Genomic DNA, 21,518 nt, shown 5'->3' with positions numbered 1-21,518 from the left:
CGCCTTTAATTAATGATTTACAATTCTGACAGCAGCAGTTTTTCGTTTCACACGATTGTCGTGATATGTGTACAAATCTTAGAGAGTGCTTTATTTGTACCTATACAAATACTACAAATTCATATACAATCAACGGTGCGCATTCTAAAGAACTTCGCGGTCTTATTTCAAAACAATCTATACAAACGTAATTCCTAAGTAAAAAATAATGACTCTCGTAGTATTTTTATTTTATTATTCGAGGTATACGTCTCCGCTGGTCCTACAAATCTTTTCTCTTTCGTATTTTCGTACTTTGCTCTTTGTGCGAGATACGTCAAGCAAGCATTTTTTCATGAGATTGTACCGTTATCAGTCAGTATCCGTTGATAACGAGCAAAACTCATATTGCTCTTATATCTGCTCGATCCTGCAGAACTGATCGAGTTATCCGAGCGAAGGATCGAATCTTATACGACAGTTGCGTATGCGTTTTTCCGCTTTATCGTATTCGTATACAAAATTTCTTTACCTATTCACACAAATTAAACAATTGCGGACTTATCTCTCTGTGAATCATCCCCTCGATTCGATCGCGTCGCGCGAATCTCGATATTTGAATTACATCAGTCGTGTGTCGGCATAATTGAAGATCTCCCGCGCAGAGATCGACTAGTGTTCCCCTTTCTTTTTTATCGTCGAAGGTTGACAAACTCTAAACGGCTCCCGTTTATCGGGTGCGGAAAAAAAATACCTTTTTTCTTCTATGACGTCGCGCGATGTTGCGAGGGATCGCATTCGCGGAGGCGCGCCGCAATTCGGCGCGGCGCGTCTTCAAGAACCGCGACAAGACGCAGGGATGCGAGAGGGACGCCGCATTGGATCTTTTCCACGATGGATCTTTGGTCCGGCATGTGCGCACGGAGATGACGGCTTATCAGCCCGCGAGGGTGCCGCTGTCCGCCGTTTTTCCGAATCTTCTTGTAAGTTTTGAGAAATGGCGTGAGCACACGACGGATTATTATCGTAGCTCGTCGTAACTGTCAAACGGAGTCGTAAGTTGACAGAATGACTGGATTTATTGTAACTGCCTCCAGTGAAGCCTTAAAGACTATCGTACACAAGAAACTTGAGCAATAAGTCCTAAGCAGTGGGCAAATTAACGTTTTAGATTTTCTATACGGTTTTCGTTATTGTTTTAAAGCTATCGAGTCGTCTGCAATGAGAGTATTATGATTAAAATTGTAAGCAGTAAGAAATCAGCCAATCACAGTCGAATATGAGAAGAATTATCGACTAAGAATGATTGGTCAATTTCTCATACTTATTACGTAATATTATAACTTTCATTGTAAACGGCGGTCTACTATATATATGCTTTACACGTTGATCCTTGACTTACGATTTTGTCGTAAATGGTTAGACTAATCTGTGTTTCAGTCGAAAAGTGCAGTGAATTGAAAAGAAAAGCTAAGGGAACGCGATAAAAATAACTCGCGAGCGAAAAATGGTCGAGTATCGTCGGATTAATGCTTATTTGAAGCATTTGATTGGCCACTGAGAAGAAAAATTTTTACAAATTGACCGATTAAAGAATACTCTTCGAAGTATTTGTAGCATCCTTTGCTACGAAATATCATTACATTGGCTGCATCGAATTGCGCTTCAAATTTTATAAAATATATATTACCTAATTAGTCCCTCTCACTTTCCAAGACATTTCGTGCATTCTAAAAAATATTACATCGTACGGATCAAATATGGATACAACATCGTCGTCGCAGTTGCTTTTAATCGATGTCGCAGTCACTTACTCATTATTATACTCGGTGATGACGAACATGAAATTCTCGTTTAGAGTACCATATGCCGAAATGATAAATGAGTCGGTTTCTCCCCCACTGTACGAAAGCTGTTAGCTATCTCAGAGAGATTCTCCGAATTTGCGAAACGCATTTGCGACTTTAATAATGCGGTATTATCTCGTATTCACCTATATAGAATACGGTGCGCGATCAATGTCCATATAATCGATCGATATAGGCTTGAGATAAACAAGAGATTTCATGACTATTTTGCGAAATTAACGAGGGGCTTCTCCATGTTTTATCTGCCATTACAAATTGACCTTTTAGTGTTTGCTCACATCCTGAGAATGGATATCAAAGCGCTCGAAGTAATTTACGATTGGATTAACATTTTTATTAATTCCGTTTTATAAGAAACGCCTCTCAAATTTTCTTTTCTTTCTTTTTTTTTTCTTTTTCAGTTTCGTCGGAGCACAATAAGAACTTTCTTTCTTTATTAAATTCACCACGGTTGATGATTAATTTTTATTACATGTATATTCGAACTTTCAGTCATTTCTTGTTTGTACCGTACTTTTTTTATATACATGTGCATCAGCAGCTTTCGTTCAATCATTTTTATCGCTTAATGTTAATTTCTACAAGAATACCGTCGGTAGGACGTCGACTGGAGATCGATTGTCTGCCTTATAACATTTTCGCGTCCGTTCTCCTCGCGTATATAGTACGTACAAGTGGCATTAGAATATCAATATATATGGTATTATTTCTTATAACCTTGTGCCGCGTTGCGTAGCCAAGTCCGTCGAGAGGATCAGAAAGTGAAATTGACGGCGAAATGCTAACGAGCCTTGACTGCCGCGTCGAAAAGAGATGTGCAAAACGCGTCTCGAAGCACCTCCGGTCACGCAGCTGCACCGTTTCGACTGTGACGTTGAGGTTTGCTCATAAATATCGTCCGAAAATTTTACGTAACGCCTATTTAGCCTAGATATTTCTGCTCATGCTCTGCACAAATCAAGGCGGAACGCTAAAACTTAAGCTCGCGGATGTTTTAACTCTCTCAACGGTATACGTGTTAACGAGAATAAACGTAATGACGTGCGATTAATGTGACGTATAAATGAGCGGTTTTCTCGTTACCTTATCGCTCGCATATTGATAAGATATCAATGACAAAGAAATTTTTGCAAGGGAATCAAGATTGCTAGAATTAATAAAATATCGCATGTGTTTGTTTATGTAAAATTAATTCTTCTTCCTTTAAATGATTTCGAAATGTTGATTTTATCTTGTATCTAATTTTTATAATTTAAAAATCTAAAGTTATACATATGTGTGATCTTGTTATCGGCAGTAATGTGTTTGTTGACAGTGCAGGATTATAGTTTTTGATTTTAAAATTATTAAAATTGCTATAACGTATTTAATTACAAATTTAACTTTTAAGTGCTATAGGTAGGTGGTCACAGCAGCAAAGTTCTTAAAGTTTATTATTTTTGCATTCCTCTGTGTCATAAATATTATTAAAAAATTTAATTATATCTAAAAATAATTTTTTGTGAGTATTTTAAGCACTCCACCTACTTAAATATTAAATTAATAATGGTAAAGTGATAATTTTTCTATGATTCTCGAAATGAAATAATAAAATTTAGACAAATGTGTGAGAGTATAACGCAGTTGTTGAAGCATAATTAAATTATACGGTTGTTTGCAGTATTTACTCGAATATATTTCAATGAATATATTTTAAACGTTCGAATAAAATATATTGTCATTTGCCTCAATTTTATTATTTTAAATATTAAAATTAGCGTTGACACTTGCATTGGTAGAATTAGCGATGTCTGCTGCAAAAAGGTCTAACAAGCGTTCAGCAGACTGAATATACTTTTGCAAAAACAGTCGAAATGTCTGTGTCATCTCGAGTCAGTGTCCTGAAATAAACTAGAACCGGAAGACGAGCAAAATGAACGTGTCCGCCGGAGCGCTACCAATATAAATAAGCGCAACCGGCTTAAATGCCGGTTCCTCCCGATGGGTATTTAGGGTCTTGCAGGGAAGGTAAAACCCCCTTTCAAAAATACTTTGTGTTTGTTCTGGCGATGGCATGCGCGTAAAGAAACGCATTTTATGTTCTCCGAACTCATAGATCTATAACAATATCTGAAATTTTTTAAAATAATTTGTATTAAAAGCATTCACTGAAAAAAGTGTGTGATGACAATTATAATTATATAGCGAAATAATTATGGTTAAGAGTTCCACGTTCGTAATTATTACAACTATATAATGTTAATAATTATTATTTTAGTTCTATCAAAAAATGTACAGTTGACATCAAAAAACTTTACTGACTATATTGACTATAAATTATAATTAAATGGTGTAATAATTACAGTCTTTTTTTTCTCTTAGTGTACAAGACTGTATTTGCGAAGTCAGTTAGGAATAGATTTTAAAAAAATTTATCACTTTCAAGTTGTGATAAAATGTCGGAATCTTCTTTCTCTCAGCAATTGATATTATGTGCGAAGATACGATTTTTGAAAATAGTTAAAAAATAAAAAATAATTTCTTGAAATTTTTCACGCGTTGACCTAAATTACTATAAATCATCTTAAGTACAATTTAAGATATCATAAGCCAATTACAGGTCGGTGTTAGTATCTTAAGACGATCTTCAAATAAGAAGCGGCTATGAATATCGGCCTAAATCTAATCTGGTTGCGAAAATATACTAAATATAAAGTTGCATTTCAGGAAAGCGAGGCGATATCGCTCTTCGCTACAGCGTCCAAGCTGGCCACCGTGGAAGATGAGGGTCCAAAGCGGCCCGAAGGCCCCATCCGACCATCCGCCGCCACCCTGAAAGTTTCACCCACGGCAAGGGCGATTCTCCAGGCATCAAGGTCATCGAAGAATAAGCTAGTTACTCCCGTTAGTACACGCGACGCTGAGACCATCACGGGTAAGGCGAAAGAAATTTTTATCATTTTTATATTTACGTACCAGCTGTTGCTTGGACGATGTCACGAGATCGCTGTTCAAGATATTGATTCTTTCACTTAGTATCTCTGTAAGCTCCACTAGTTCCACAATCAGAATCGTTATTTGTTAACTGTAGTTTTCCTAAATGTAGTGATCGATGATTAATATGGTTAATATAGATGTGATTAAAACGCACGTTTAAACGTGATTCAACAATGATTCAACTGGCTGACGGATCTAAGCGCAGCGAGAACTTTAATTTATCGTTCCCAACGAGAATTCCTCGCGTAAACAGATTTTTACGAAAAATAGCACGTTGATCTCACGCGTTTAAGGTACGGATTTACCACATCTTACTTTGCAAGCGTACGAAGAGAAACTGTCTTTGACGGTGCTAGCACGAGGAGTTTTATAAAGTGGCTTACCTGTTCCAAGCCTCATGGTGTTTCCCATTGGCCTGAGCCAAATGATGATTACTCCTGCCCGGCGGATAATACGCCACGCTCCATTCTCATCATCATGGACGTCATCATCATTATCGTTATAGTTCTAGTCATCATCATCATTTTTGCCGTCGTCAGCATCATAATCATTATCTTCATCATCGTCCGTCGTCGTCGTTGTCGTCGTCGTCGTCATCATCATCATCATCATCATCATCATCATTATCATCATAACTATTGTGCTACAAATGTTGGTTGTTATTATGATTATTTTTATTGTTATTGCAAACATCTGTAAATATCTTTTATCTTCTATATTTGCTTCGTATTGATTGCAATGTGATCGATAATATTCCCGGAATAATTTTCTAAGGTACTATTATTTCGCGACAAGTCCAAAATGTTGAAAGTCTATTCCGATCTCTCGAAATAAGTGACCTACAAAGGGCTAGTATTTGTAGTAACATTACAAAATCTAAATCAATGCATTGTTTCTTCGTGCTGCACTTTCGCGAAGAACGTATGTGATTTCTTTTGAATATATTTTTTCATCGATCAGCTTTTTCAAACTACTGCATCTAAGTGCAAAGTTTTGCATTGACGTTTAGCTTTTATTTTAACACGGTGAATAAAAATTCATGAAATATGTGCAATTAAAATTCGTTCCATTAGCAAACGCTAGTTTATTCCCGTCTATTATATAATGCATGCGTATATACACAGTACACATGTTTTTTTTTTGGTTGGATAACTTCGAGTCACTTGCCAGCAACCTTGTCGAAAGCGACTGCTAGTGAAGATTTATTTAAACTTATCGATCGCAACATCTCCCCCCGTTCATTTTTAATATATGACAAAGCTGAAATATTGTTTCCATTTTAAGAAGTGATTGATCTAAAACAATTTTTCCTTTTTTTTTTTTCTAATAAATTGTTATTTTTTCGTTCAATACTTAAGTACTGAAGATATCGAAAAAATTAAGTCCAATTAGCTTTCTACAATAAACTATTATCTAAGCCTTAAATTTTCAGATATAAGAAATTGACCAATTTCAGTCGAATGTGAATCGACTACTGATTGCAATTTCTTTTTATTTAAAATTTAAAATTTAGGAATTACCGTATTATATTTAGAAAGCCCATAAGATTAAGATTAATCTTAGAATACAACTTTTTCAAATGTACATATTTAATGATTCAAAAGAAAGGTTAGTTATATAAAAGCACAAAAAAATTAATTAAAGATTAATTGAGGAGTGCTCTATGCACCCACTGTCGTGAAGAGAGCATTATACGTTTCTGAAACGTTTAATTCTTTAAAGCAAAATGAAAAATTTAGCTTTTCAAATTAGTTTCGTTCGATAAATGACTCGATCACGGAAATCAAAATTGGCTAAGCTCCAGCTACACCGGTCGCTGCTATTTTCCTCCATCGCGACGTACGTTCGACGGAGTTCTTCGGCGGCTCGCGACTCAAAAAGAACGTCTTTCCCGAGTTCGTAAATGCATCGCTGTTAATGAAAGACCGCGAAGAGTTTCGTCCGCGTAATCACCCAGAATATAACGCCAGGCGTCACTCATCATTCGACGTAATTAGTGGAGCACATATAATCGTTACGCGCGACCGTGTCGTTTAACTCGTTTACTAACGATTTCGTAATAATTGTGTGCATACGATAAGGTGCACGCAGACGGATTATACAATTTAATTCTTCGCAGCTGTTTGAATAAAAAGGAATTCACAGATGAAAACGTTTACTAACGATATATCGCAAACATATTTGATAGTTTATTCTTTTATTGGATCATATGTTCTTATTTACAATTTATAATATTTATAATATTTGATAACATTAATTTGAAATGTGATAATTGCGCTTTCTTTATTGTACCAAAAAAAATTAAATTAATACATGCTTGAGATTGGATGAAAAATTCAACACTTTTTTTAATTTTAAATATAAGAGAAGACTATTGTCAAAATATTTATTTCTATATAAAGATAAAGTTCGAAAGAAAAAAAAAAAGCTTTTTTTGTATTAGATTGCAAAGTAGAGAGGACGAAAATTATGAACATTTTTATGTTTGTTATTAATTGAATCGTAAAAATTATCAAATCATCTTCTCGGAGGAGTTACGCAAGTTTTTTGACTAGACATTAAATTCGCAAAACGTTCAATCGTCATGTACCGCGACGGTTTTATTTCGTTTTACGTAATCTACGATCTGTGAGTTTCGGAATCGAATTTCGTGAATCTAAGCGAACTTCGTTGCAGTAGAAGGTGTCTTGATGAAGAGAAAGAGCAAAGAGTTCGGCCAGTGCCGAACACAAAATTATGTATCTAGGCACGCATGCAAGAGAAGCGAAAAGGCCTAAGGGCCCAGCGAAGCTCAGAGAGATCCTTGAGAAACGTGAAGCTGTGCTAAGCAAGTGGCGAGATGGTATGATATCCGTTCACAGTATTTTTTGTGCGCGAATTATTATTATATTTTTTCCATTATTACACGTTTCGCATACAAAGAGGTAAAAAAACGTGATTCGAAAACAAGATTAAAATGAAGCTGTTCCACCAGCAAGATTTAAAAGTAAAAAAATAACAGAGAGATTAAATTTTAATCTCTTTCAATGGGAGAATTAAATAATTTTTCTTTTTGACACTGGGCATATAATTACTATTGTAATAATATAATAATGTGAATAATCACGATTATTGTAATTGTTGACGGTTTATTATTATTAATCGTACATGAAGTAATCATTTATTATGTTAAATTAGCATTTAATTTAAAATTAAATTTGTAAAAGCATTCGCTGAAATGTCATATACACAATGTAATGTATATTTTACAAGTATACATTTTGATGACATTCTGTTTGGATTTGCTAAAAAATATAAACAGTATCGAGATATGTTATATGTATGTATGATAAAAAATATATAGTACACATTTTGTTTGCCTTTATCAATATCATCCACAGTTGGTAACGTATTAGGTATTGATATCAACTAGCAGGTATTATCTTCAGTAGTAAGCGCACCGACGATTTACCTTCTTGCTGCACACTATTGCCAGTATGTGGCAGCACGCGCTCTACATTGATGGTATTTTTATCATTTCTGCAGTGATAACTGGTTCGCACTTTTGCACAATCATTTAGGCTAGTATTCATAGTCGATATATTTGAGATTGTCTTAAGCATAGTCTTGAGATTTTATTAAACAATCAGAAAGCTGCATTTGTATCTTAAGACATTACTTAAGACGATCTTAAAATAAGAACGAACGATGAATACCGTTCTTAAACTTGATATGTGCTAGTTCCAAGCTCAATATAACACTCGCATTTATACATTACACACATCAAAAAAAGTATTTTTTTACACGTAATAATGTATGAACATTTGAAGAAAAGTCAAAACGTGTTATACAATCTAATTTAGGAACAATATAAATAAAATTTAGATTTATGTAATATGATATTTGAACAGGTAACGAAAACAAACGCATTTTTTACTTATATCTTTTAATTAAAAAAAAAAAACTATCTGACGAAGTTTTTTGTTATAACAAAAATATCGAGAAACTAAACATTATAAAAACTTTGTAAAATATTTGTTTAGTTGGCTTAGAAAAAAACATTACTTACGAGCAATAAAATTTATTATTTTTATAATTTACATTTTAATTTTTAAAGTATTTTGTATTAACCGAGCAATAAACATACGAAACTGACATAAATATTATTAATCATCAATATCTGCTTTGATCAAAAATTTATGTCATTCTTTATTTATTTCTATTGATTATTTTCCAATTACTGTTTTTTACTTACTGTTGATATAAAAATGATTGAATAAAATTAAGATCGACATAAAATACTCAAAGCAAATTATACTTAATAAAATTTTATTTGATAATTAAAACTCTGTTATTATACACTAACTCAACAAAATTAAAGCACCACCTACCTATATCGAGATGTTTAAAAAAGCGTTTTAAAGCTTGAAATCTGTACTGTTCAGAACAGTTATTTAAGAAACTTCATGAAATATCAGCAAGACCGATCAGCAAGATTATAAATAACTGTTTTGAAAAGTATAGATTTCATACACACACACAAGCTGTAAAATGCTTTTTTAAATATCTCGATACGATGATTCTTTACGAAGTTATTTTACAAGTTATTTAGGACACTTGCGCGTAAAGCAAGCGATTCAGGTTCGACTCCCGGCCAAGGTAATATATTTCGCAATGAGAAAAATTATTAGTTTCAGATTTTAATATAGTTTAACATCGATATAAGATGCCAAAAGAGCATCAATTTAAATTGTTAATCAATTTAATTCGTGTATCAATTTAATACTGCGGTAGTTTATTAGAGTTGCGTTTCAAGACCGACAATCGTTCGGCGCGCAGTTAAAAAGATTACACGTATTAATATATAAATTCACACGAAATTATATATAAGCAACTAATATTCAAGCTAGATTATTATAGGCTTCGTATTCGTATAAGTTATTTTATCTTGAAATTTGTCTATTTTTGCAGGGAGGAGCAGGTAATGCTTTAATTTTGTTGAGTAGTGTAATATAAACTGTTTATTCAATTTTCCAAAATTTAGCTTCAAATATACTGCAACAAATATATAAAATATTTTACGCTTCATCAAAATTGATAAGCCATCAACTATATTTATATTTTCCAATTTATATTTTCCAGTAAAATAATAGTAAACGCACGAGATTGATAAAAAATGCTAGATGTAAAATTAGGATTGATATTAAATTAAATATTTGATAGTTTATATCCAGTTTATGTTAATATTGGAATGTTTTATCTAATTTTATATGAATCTCATGTGAATCGTCACATTTCAGTCAAATGATGGTTGCCTTCTTCTTTTCGACATGTCATAATTCGTGTAACATGGCATCATGTACCTGTAGATCTACCGGGCGTAAGTCTTGCTTGCGCGATCTGGTTTCCACAATTCAATTCTAACGAAGAACGTTGGGAACCGGTTGCGACGGTCTAACTGTTTTCTTCGTCATTAATGGAATCTGGGAAATACATAATTTTTCGCGAAAAGCGCATATACCGGCGTTCACGCGTTGAACAATCGGCGCAACTAATCTGAGGCATCATCGCGATTATGTGTTAAATTCGCGATGGGTTCGTGCAGCGCGATCGAGCGCGATACTCCTCTCGCGCGGGTCATCTCTGTCTCACGAGAGAGGGACAGGGCGAAAAGCTGTACTCTGTAGTCTACTGAAACCGAGACTCACGTTGTTTCCCGGTGTAGTCAGCATCAGCAGTTGCAGGCGACGTTGCATACATTGCGTTGCCGCGTTTTCCTGAGAAAAACTCATCAAGTCCTGTGATTTTTCTCGGTCGGCGATGCGTTCTGCTTACTACGTAACTGCTATGCGAGGATCTTTTAAGAATTGTGTACAACATCAGGTCAGTAGTAGTATTTTACTGTCAATAGCACTGGCTGGAATAAACCTCGACTAACCCGGAAGCGTGACTCTGTTGAGCGTGACGTTCCATCTTCAGTGAACTTTAGGATAGATTTCTCGACAACATAAGATGTATTTCTTATAAAGAAACTTGAAACCTCTAATTAAATATCATGAAATGTCAAAGAAATACTAGTTACCCAATCCTTCGTGTTAAATAATTTTGTTATATTTAATTTTCATCTATCAAAATGTGAAACGATGTATTTGTGTGATTTGTTCCAAAGTAACCAACATTCATATTAATATGTATACATTCAGTAAATAATTAAAATTGAGTCAAATTTAATATATGCATATTTTCTTGAGTTAAATTGCTCGATCCCATTTGTTTCAATTAAACGACATACTAAATAAGAGCAATGGCAACCTACAGAAATGATTTAAAATAACTCAATTTGGGTAACACAGCGTAGAGATCATTAATAATCTCTATCGATCAAACTTGATGTGAAAAATTTTGATCGATAATAGATGGATTTTTTATTGAGATCTTATTCAAGTCTTAATCACAAAGACATCGGAATTGCGACGTGATGATGTTTCGTTAAATTTTTACTAAATAAATATCAGCATCTTCGAAGTTTATCGTATCCTGAAATGGTGATCGACTCCGAAGTTCTGTAGTTACATGCGCTTCGCATGAAACATGTTGATGTGATGTGGTATGCAACCGTTGAAGGGCCCCCCTCATTTGTGGTAAGCCGCAGAAATCTCTCCTCTTCCTCCTCCATGTTCCCTACTGTACCGCAAGCAAATGCTTTTTGTCACTCAAGTCACGCACTCTTGTCTTACACCGCAGGAAGAAGATTTTAAGTGGTCATACAACGTAATGCACGATAGAAAATAACTTCGTAATAATAATAAAAGAGGCGCATTTTCATGATAACGCGTTGCACTACGTTGCACAATGATGAAGGGTGCGATTGAAAATCATAAAGTGCGCTGTATAATATCATTACAAAATATCATATTATTTCATGAAATTCCATGCCTCTCGCTCGCGCCTTTTTATTTTTATGAAAACGGTGCGAGTTTCATGCGCATATAACGCGAATATACATATTTTCATCTTATCGCATTCGTCTATTTTTGTTGCTTAGTAAAGCGTACCTGTTAAGTATCTCTCATAACTTAAACCAGTGATGCGCAACTTGTGGCCTGTCTGTGAATTTTTTGTCGACCGTCGGCTTATAGTCGAAAATATAAAATCATATTTTCTATTTTATCAATGAGACGTTCTCTTTTATTTTGAAAGTACAATAATAACTTAAAAAATTAAGTTTCCTAGAAATAGAGTAAAACTTATTCTTCAACTTGACTGAAAATAATTATTGACTAATCAGATAATATTGACAAAAAATATGTTTTTAAGGAGATCCAATTTAGAGACTTAATTTCTTAATATGATGTAGATGAACACTGTATACAAATAATCCCACAATTTAAGCAATATTAACCGTATAGTTTTTTTGTAATGTCATTCTGAAATTGACTATTTTAACATAGCGTCTTATGGGAGACAGTCCGAAGTAAATAATCACCGATTTATATACACTCAGCCAACTTAGGACTTTTTTTTATCATTATATATTTTATATTATAATTTATTACTTAACAATGTGTTATCTGCATCCACTACATTCTAATTACTGGACAGAATTTATATTAGTTTTTAAATATATTGTGACTGTTATTGGTGAGTTTTCTTTTGAATCTTGTCTTTTATATATTATATTGTACAACTTGTTATACTACGCTTTTGAGGCTTTCACGGGTATTTTCTTCGATTATACCAGAAGGTTTGCGGGTTATCGCCGTGTCTTTCTTCATTATTAATGCCAACGTTTCGTGAACCGTGCCTTGTTATATTAATAACCCGAACTTGTTATATTAATTTTTACAGAAATTTTCTTAACGTACGAATTATCAAGTTTTCATTAACAATGTCTTATTTTTCTACAATAAATTTATCCACTAACAAGATGATTCGAAGAGAACTCAATTAGAGAGTCGAAACTGGTCATGTAGATCCTGTATATATTATATTAATTACTATTTTTAGTAATTTAAATTTAATTAGTTTTAAGTTAATTAATTTTGTAAATTTGCTAATTTGATATAATGTTTGTAGTTTTATTTTATAAGTGAATTTGTTATCAGGTTTATTTTAAATTGACTCTTACTTTGCCCTTATACTGTGATTGATTAAAACTTTGAAAAACTGTAGGATTTGACTGATGAAATGTCAACAATTGTGTACAAAACAGGACAATCGGATTTGAGCGTATGGATTTAAAACTTTATTGTCCGATTCTGTATTTCTTCCTTACAATTCGCCATGATCGCCATAATCTGTCACTGCCTGTCACGTCGCGAAGTGCAACGTTGCCAAATGTATACTCGACTTTTCGAGTTGTTGACAATCTTATACACACATTTGTTAATATTTTATTCACTAATATAATTTACTAAGAATACAGCACATAAATGATATTCACAATTTATTACACTAATATTGCGCATGATTCCAAATCGCTATAACGACCATTTCTTTCAGTTGCATTTTTTTATTCCAAAGTAACGCTCGAACCTCCTTAACGTAATCAAATATTATATCTTGTCATTTTTGTCTTACAATTCTTAAAAACCCGATCTCTTCGAATCATGACAATTTTGACGATTTTTTTATAAAGTTAAGTTAGTTGACTTTTGATGAAATTGATAGAGCAACGTTTACTTGATTAATAATAATAATAATAATAATAACAACCAGTTTTTTTAATCGTGCCACTTTTGAAGTAAGAGAACGAAATAAACATTACGCAGCTCGTAAGATTTTTACCTGTTTCTGAAAATGACCCTTAAGTTGCGCATCACTGACTTAAACATTGCGTCAACGCTATTATTGGATCACCCTGTCGTCATTCTTATTTTTGCATTTAAGCGAAACAAGTCGACGATTAAACGGCACGATGTTTTTCCTGTTCCTTTCGCAAGTGCGCCCAGCGCGTCGGGAGGATATATATACGCACAATGCGTACATTCCCATCGCACTCGACGAGCTCCCGCACATAGGGAACGAGTCGCGAGATATGACGCGTAGCACGCGTGCTCGATTATGCTCGCGACTCGAAGCGGAACCGCGTTTTATGGTGCGCGCATAATGAACGCGCCTTCGCACTTATTTGTTAGTAACGCCACGGTGGATGCTGCGCTTGATTGTTGCAGATGTATGCAGCGGCGAGGAATTGCCAGAAGTCGAGATAATCAGTCTGCTGGAAGAGCAAATACCGAGATATCGTCTCCGGGCCGACACCTTAACGCAGTTTCAAGGTGAGCTCCGTTCCCGCTTCTTTCTTAGGAAAACGAGAAACATGAGATGAAAGGTAAAGCGTGTGCTTATAATGCAAAACGGAAAAGTGCATGACCGCTCGCTGCGGTCGGAGAAACCTTCGAAATTCCTTCTTTTTGTTTCGCGTACACAAGTAGTTTGTATTAATATCTTAGACATCATCGAATTTATATTCCAGAATTTATCGACAATGATAAAATACAACCGTCAATAAACGTGCTAATCTCGAGTCTATCGGATGCCAGATAAACTTGATCGGTTTGATGAGTCGTATATTCGATAATGATCGATAAAATCGACAATATGCAGTCGTTTTAAGTATTAAACGTAATTCCCGCGAGGAAAAAAACATTGACCGCAGTTCTATCGACGATTGTAAACTTTTACCGTAATGACTCGCTTTTGATATAATCGAGAAAGTGGGATGTCGAAAATCGATATACGGGCAGAGAAGACCACAGCGTGCGCCCGATCGAATTTCCTACGTTCTAATTAACCGAGGAAGCCTGTCCAATAACTGTCTAGAAGTGCATTTTACAAATGGACGTTTTATGGCGCCCTGAAGTACCGAGTATAAGGGTTTTACGTTAAGAAATTGCAGTGCGTCATTCGAAACAGGGAAAGCGCCGGTGTATGAAAAGACACTTGCAATTGTAGGTATAAAAATATACGAGAAAGATAAAAGGTAATAATATCGAAAGTAGGTAAACAACGACGCTTCACGTACGTTCGCACATTGTAAAGAAAGAGAGCATGAGAAGTGTGAAAGTATAAAGAACATTGTATATAGGGAAGTGTATAGGTAAAGAACTCGCGCGTGATCTTTCGCCGAGTGCGTTGAACCAGGAGCAATATAATGTGGCACGTGCCAGTTGGTGAACCATTAATTTATGGACCATGGTAGCCCGTATCGCGTGTCAATAAAGCGAAGCCTCCAAAAGGTGCGTCCCCGATGGGGGGGTTGCGGCCAATTAGCAACAGTACATTTAGCTGCGCTCCGCCGCGAGCTGTAACGTGCGAGCAATGGCGTTTTTGTTACCCGTCTTCGGAACGGATACGATTACCGCATTAATTAGTACGTTAATACGCTGCCCCGAGTATATATTAGTATGCTTTAAAGTAATTTGCAGACCGAGGCACTTAACACATTTTTGCAATCTCCCGTTTCAGTATAGACGGGTAATCTAGATTGCTCGAATTTGGATCACGCGACGACCGTCGACGATGATGATGATGATGATGATGATGATGATGTAGATGATGTACGTGCGCCGATATTAGCGGCAAAATTGTTAAAAGGTTTATTTTTCATTGTGTACTTACAGGATACGAGAACGCCGATTGGTTTATCCCGGCGCCTGCTCTCAGATCGGAGGACGTCGATTTGAAATTATCGCCGGATCAGATCCGGGAGACTCTTAACTATTTTAGTAAGTACAACCTCTAATTTATCATTGTAAATGTTTTTGGTAGACAGCACAATATACAATATGTAAGCTGAATGAATGATTCAACCGAAGAAGAGAGGCCGGATTTAAGAATGCCATAAGTCACTCTTTTCAAAATTTCGTAAAAAAAAAAAAACCTGAGTCTGTGTGTATAGAAATTAAATTTTTTAAATTACTCAAGTAAGATTTTGATTGATGCGTTTAACATACATAATTATCGCTTAATTGCGCTGTCTTATTAACGCAATTAAAATGCAATAACTATGAGATTGAAGAAACTCCGCATATAAACAGAAAGAAACGGAAATAGAAGTAAGATTCAATCGTAAACGTCAGGGAACGTGATATTAATGCAACGAGCGGAGTAAATCTAATCAAAACCGCTCAATGGAAAACCGTCGGCTGCTGATGTTACGCAGCGGCAATATGGTCATTGCGCTATACGTTTGTTCGCGCGAGTGCAATTCCGCGATGCACGTAAAGTGCATCAGAGACGCGCATCGCGAAGAAATCCATCTTCGCTAAACAAGATGGAAAAGTGACAGGTTATTACAGCGGGATGTATCCAAGTGCTGTAAACACGCGGCATTGATGGATACCGAGGACGATACGATGAAAGATTCCGCGAAGAATTCTTTCGAACAAGAGAGAAAGGGAACATCTTGACGCGCGCGCGTGCGATTTTCTCGCACGAGCAAAAAGATGATTATTCGTTTCGTTGGGCGACAATTCGCGAAGCACGTGTCGCTCACGTGATATCTCGCGTGTCGATGATTACCGATTTTCCAGTCTCGAGAAGTAACGCGTTTATTTTCATTTATGTGCTCTAGATACCTGCGATGGTAACATCCGACACGATCACGTACGATATCATCGTACACTATAAAATAACGTTCGAGATTTAATGGCAATAATGACTTTGTCGAATTTGACTTTTTCTTCTACACGTATTTATTTTCTTTGCGATATGAATTGTTTGTGTTTATGTGTTCCGTTTAAATGTTATAGGCCTTAAATTTGTGCTCTTAAAGCGGTACGTTTTTGTTCTTAAAGCAGTGAATTAGTGTTTTATAGCAGAAAATTTGTTTTAAAGCAGTGAATTTGTAGTTTAGAGCAGATAATTTCTTACATGCTTCCTCACTTACATGTTCCCATTATGTTATATCAATGATTAAGTTTTCACCGAGGGTTAGAGTTGGGTCAGAATTCAAGAACCGACCAACCACAGTCGAGCATTCCTCTCTCATTTGATTGTAAGATGGGAATACTGGCCTGTGGTCGGTTCTTGTACTCTAACCCAACTCTAACCCTTGGTGGAAACATAATCAATATGGCGGATTTTCTAACCTGAATGGTCGTGAACTTTATGTAACGCTTAATATCTCAGAAACTATAAGAGACCGCCACCTAGTTGTTAAGGCAAAGTTACTCAGAATCATCAAAGATCAAGGTCATCGAAGCTGGATCCCCTAAAGTGCATAATTACCCAAATTAATTTTCTACACTTTAAATATAATTTCTTTAAAACAAATTCAGAAATTTCGCCTCTAATTTCATTACAATCCTTTAATTTATATAAAATTTCTGATGCTAATAACCATCTTAAAGTCTGTAAATAATTTTATTGAGAAAAATCTTACCTCGGATTAAGAAACATTAGGTACAACATAAAATCTGAAATCACTAAATGGAAGTAAAAAATTTCGCCTTATATATGAAATATCTCGGATCTTTGCGGAAAATATTTACGCGCAGTCAGGTCGACCGTTTTTACGACTATTGACAAATACGGTGAGAATACCGTATTCAAGATGTACCAGTCTATTTAGTAATTGGTACATGAAAGTATTCTGTTCTCTCTCTTTCTTTCTACCTCTATTCTATCACCAAGCTTTTCGTCACTCCAGCTTCTCGCTTGCATGTATTTTATCAAAGGACCCCGAAACTAATTATATAGAAAATTGGGTTCCGGTGAAAGAGTTAGTTTTCACACATACTACAATTTATACTATATAATGAACAAAAATGTTATATATATATATATATATATACATGGCTCAAATAATGGATACTCAAGATGCGTGTCAAAGGTGTTTTGTGAGCACAAGTTTTACGCTGTTGATATACCACAACTCAAGAAACTGTCTATTATGTGAGTCTATGTGTATGTAACATTTTTGTTCGTATTGTAAGCAACAATATATGTGAAAATCGACTTATTTACCGGGACCCAATTTTCCATATAATTAGTGCGTAGTCCTTTCATCGACGTGTTGAACGCACTCTGCTATCGCAATTTAGATTTCTCGAATCGTGAAAGAACACAATATTAATTAGACACGTAAGAGCACACACGTACAGAGTAACAGAGTACGATGTGTTACAGATTTTATAATGAATTATATTCGTTCTCTCGTATAATAAATGAGTTTCTTCATTGTTTTGTATAAAGGTAATTGCGCTTACGCACGTATTTACGGCAAACATGCGTTTAATCACGCGGACTACTTTAAAAGAAACGTTTGAGAAGTAATAATTAATAATAGTAATTAATAAAAAAAAAAAGAGGAAAGATAAAAACATGCTCGAACTCGTCTATCTGTATAATCAAAGGAAATAATCATTTCCCTATGCAAATTATTGTAGAATATTCTTTTTATAAAACAAATCAAATAAAAAGACGCAAAGAGCCGATAATATAACAAAACCAAACTTAATTCTTTTTATAAATTTTACTACCTATTTGTTAATTTTAATAAACATATTTCCCCTCTAATAATTCATCCGTTAATTATTTATATAAACTGTTTATACAAAGATCTTACAATGATAAATAAGGTGAATATTTATTCGACTTCAACAGATCTCAACTGTATAATTGATACGCAATTAAGAAAGAAAATATTAACTGTGAATATATTTTCTAAATTAATTCTCAAAGTACATGACTGCGGAAACAATATTCTATTCGTAATATTCTGGCTTTATCGTTGCGAGAAGTCTCTTCGCATATCTTCGAATGATCTTATAAACGATTTGAATTCCTATCTTCCTCTCTTATTCCCACATCGGACGTAGTTGTGTTACGGCCGGAGGCTGCTCCGTTTGTCCATTTGCACAACTAATCACCGTTTTCCGTATTACGTCCGAGAAGTAATAATGAGAATCCTCTCACAGTCGCGTATAGGTGGGACGCGCCCGAGATCGCATTGTTATTCGTAACGCATATGATGCATCCTCTCTAACCGTTCCACTTTTCTCGGTTTTATTTTGCACATACGGTTGTCTCTTCACCTTTTCCTTGAACCGTGCAAAACGGTGAGGTTTCACCGGACCAGAAAGAATGATACGCAAAGTTCCTCCTTGTTTTTTTTTTTTTTTTTTTTTTTTGGTTCTCACGACGATTCCCTCATTCTTATTTTCTGGCGTCGCTCATGATTTCTCCATTCAACCTTTCATCGCACCCGACATAGAAAGTGTTTGCAAGTTTGTCGTTCAATTGCGCTATTCTGCCGTTTCTGTCATCTCTTTGAGCGATTCGAGACGCTGCTTTTCTCATCGATTGAATAAGAAACGAGGAAATCAAATGAACCTCGCGATCCCGCGACATAAAAGATATAAGAAAACGTTTGTACATTTGTTACGGTTAATGATTTTATTCAATTATCTGCGCCTTAACCGTGAAAATATTTTACGACTTTTACATGGCATTTTTTCAATAATAGGAGAGAAAATCGATTTCGAGTTCTTTATAAGTTTTCTTCATAGAAACAGTGTAATCTTCATTAGATTGCATGAAAGACAAGATGTCATTTTACAAAATTGAACTATTGGATAGAAATAGGTATAACTGATTCGGAGATAACATAATTCTTCCGCTTCCACGTTTTATCTCTAATACGGAAAAATTCTATTTTATTCACAGATTGTCGTAGAATTCTGTATAGGTAAATGTAATTGCATTTACACAATATTCTTCAAGTATCATAAAGTATTAATTGTAAAATATAACTACATGCAAAATTACAAGAAATTTAATCTAAAATTTCTGCAAATCGTTTACACAAGTATGTTGCAGATCTATTTAGAATAAATTCATGTGAAATATTTAGATATAAAGTAAAACGCAAAATATTAACTTTCACCAGTTCGTATTGGATACCTAACAAATGGAAACGATATCTCACGACCAAGGAGGCAAATGCCATTTCGCATCTTAAGAATCGTAGCTGTCTGTTGATCATCCCACAAAGAGCATTGCTTTCTCAAGGAATATCTTCTAAGCACTCACTCAGGTATCTCGAAAATGTTGGACGGCGGTCTACTATAACGTTTCATATTTGCTTGTTTACCCTCGACGATCAGACAATTTGACGATGAAGCGATTCTCGCATTCCTTTTGCCAGCCATGAAATATCAAAGAATTATAACCTATTATACAAAACATAAATCAATCTTGACTCTAGAACGTCTGAAATAAGTTCCTTTTATCATCTAGACACTTATACGTTTTACTTAACAATTTTATACGGTTGAAAATAACAATACATTATTATCTCTGAGAGAAGAATGCCAAGATAATATTATATATATAATATTTTAAAAAATGTTTCGAAATAAACATACAGTAGGGAGATACAAATTGTTAGACTAGAATATCTAAATATGTAAATAAAAATGATCTTGATTATGTATACATGAATAAAATATTTTGAAAATAAATATTAGGGTATTTCGGGGGTGTTGTGTGACGAAATAAAAGTTGTTCATAAAGTTAAAAACGATATACCGCTATGGTTATTGCAACAACACGACATCCTTGATCTAATTCTTCTCACGTCACGTAATGTCATGTCACGTCATAACAATTTGCCATTTTCCTAGACTGCATTTTCCCTGCATTGCGCACACATTTATTCGTATATTTAATATGTATACACATTCTAGGGGATGCATTTTTCTTTATATTAAACTTCAATTATTTCGACGTTGATAAAATTTGGCTCACAGTATTTGTTTCAGCATTCAATTTAAAAGTCTGTTTCAAAAATGTGTATATTAAAAATAATGTTTTATTGTAAACTAATATTACCTATATAGATTCGAATACTTGAAAAATTGTACATCATTATAGACCGTAATGAGTCTAAAACTAATGACACAGAAAAACGTCAACAACAAACAAAAATAGGTCGATCACAATCAAGAACGTAAAACTAACACGAGCAGTAGCAAACAAAAAAATGTCGATTTGCTTACGCTTTTCTATATGTACCACTATAGTTATTTGTATGCAGATTAGAGATTGATATTAAAATTGAAAAATAACTAATCGGAAGGTGGAAAACCAATATCGGGTTCAGTGAATTTTGCTTTTGCCAAGCCGTTAATCACCCTAGCGATCGCGCGATTGTGATTGACGATTGAGGATTATTTCTCAACCAATTGAAACAAAGCAATCGGTGACTGCTTTGCTCTGATTGGTTGAGAAATAATCCTCAATCGTCAATCACAATCGCGCAATCGCTATAGTGTGATTACGGCTTTAGGTCAAATTCAATCTCAATCTCTATTTTTAATACTGGCTTAACTCATATCGTCAGTTTTAAAACCGTATAGTGTTAAAAATTTTATCGCTCAGGCTTATCGAAAATTGTCGCATCGGCCCGTCAACGAGAGGCAACTTCCTCGTTATCGAGCTTTCCTCGCTCGCTCGCTGTCCTTCCGGCGCGGAGCGCATAGCGCGTTCAACGCACTCGCGCGAGTAGAAGCGGTTCTGCCAATCACGTGGCGCAGCCAGCTTCAAAACGAACGCTCGCCGGTGGGTCGGCTCGGCCGTTTCGCTCCACGCGGCGCCGGTGCGGCTCAGTCACGCTCGTGCAGCCGCGACGTTCGTTTCGTCTTGTGTCACATTGTCCGCCACGTGCTCTCGTCACTTATTCGCGCCAATACGCGTTCACGCCCGCCCTCG

The 21,518-nt window shown here is 35.1% G+C and overlaps 2 protein-coding genes across 2 annotated transcripts in view; both read left to right on the top strand.

Annotated features, from left to right (window-relative positions):
* The first annotated feature begins 4,490 nt into the window (after nucleotides 1-4,490).
* Nucleotides 4,491-15,546, top strand: LOC108779933 (trafficking kinesin-binding protein 2-like). The gene is made up of 3 exons (XM_018547500.1): nucleotides 4,491-4,761; nucleotides 13,976-14,080; nucleotides 15,425-15,546. Exons 1-3 carry the CDS (start codon nucleotides 4,491-4,493, stop codon nucleotides 15,544-15,546), a joined length of 498 nt encoding a protein of 165 aa, XP_018403002.1.
* The window catches only part of milt (trafficking kinesin-binding protein milt), a 37,973-nt gene continuing 30,442 nt past the window's right edge, over nucleotides 13,988-21,518 (top strand). Inside the window, exons 1-2 of the mRNA XM_018547513.1 lie at nucleotides 13,988-14,080; nucleotides 15,425-15,529. The gene's annotated coding sequence lies outside the window, so the exon portion shown is untranslated. The remainder of the gene's footprint in view (nucleotides 14,081-15,424; nucleotides 15,530-21,518) is intronic.

Source organism: Cyphomyrmex costatus, unplaced genomic scaffold, assembly GCF_001594065.2.
Source record: "Cyphomyrmex costatus isolate MS0001 unplaced genomic scaffold, Ccosl1.0 scaffold643, whole genome shotgun sequence".
NCBI lineage: Eukaryota > Metazoa > Arthropoda > Insecta > Hymenoptera > Formicidae > Cyphomyrmex > Cyphomyrmex costatus.
Note: the sequence above shows the minus strand (reverse complement) of the source record. Positions and strands in the feature narration are given on the sequence as shown.

Coding starts and splice junctions, on each gene's coding strand:
- LOC108779933 (XM_018547500.1), top strand. CDS start 4,491: ATGAATATCGGCCTAAATCTAATCTGGTTGCGAAAATATACTAAATAT. Junction 4,762..13,975: donor CGACGCTGAGACCATCACGG/GTAAGGCGAAAG, acceptor TGATTGTTGCAG/ATGTATGCAGCGGCGAGGAA. Junction 14,081..15,424: donor CACCTTAACGCAGTTTCAAG/GTGAGCTCCGTT, acceptor GTGTACTTACAG/GATACGAGAACGCCGATTGG.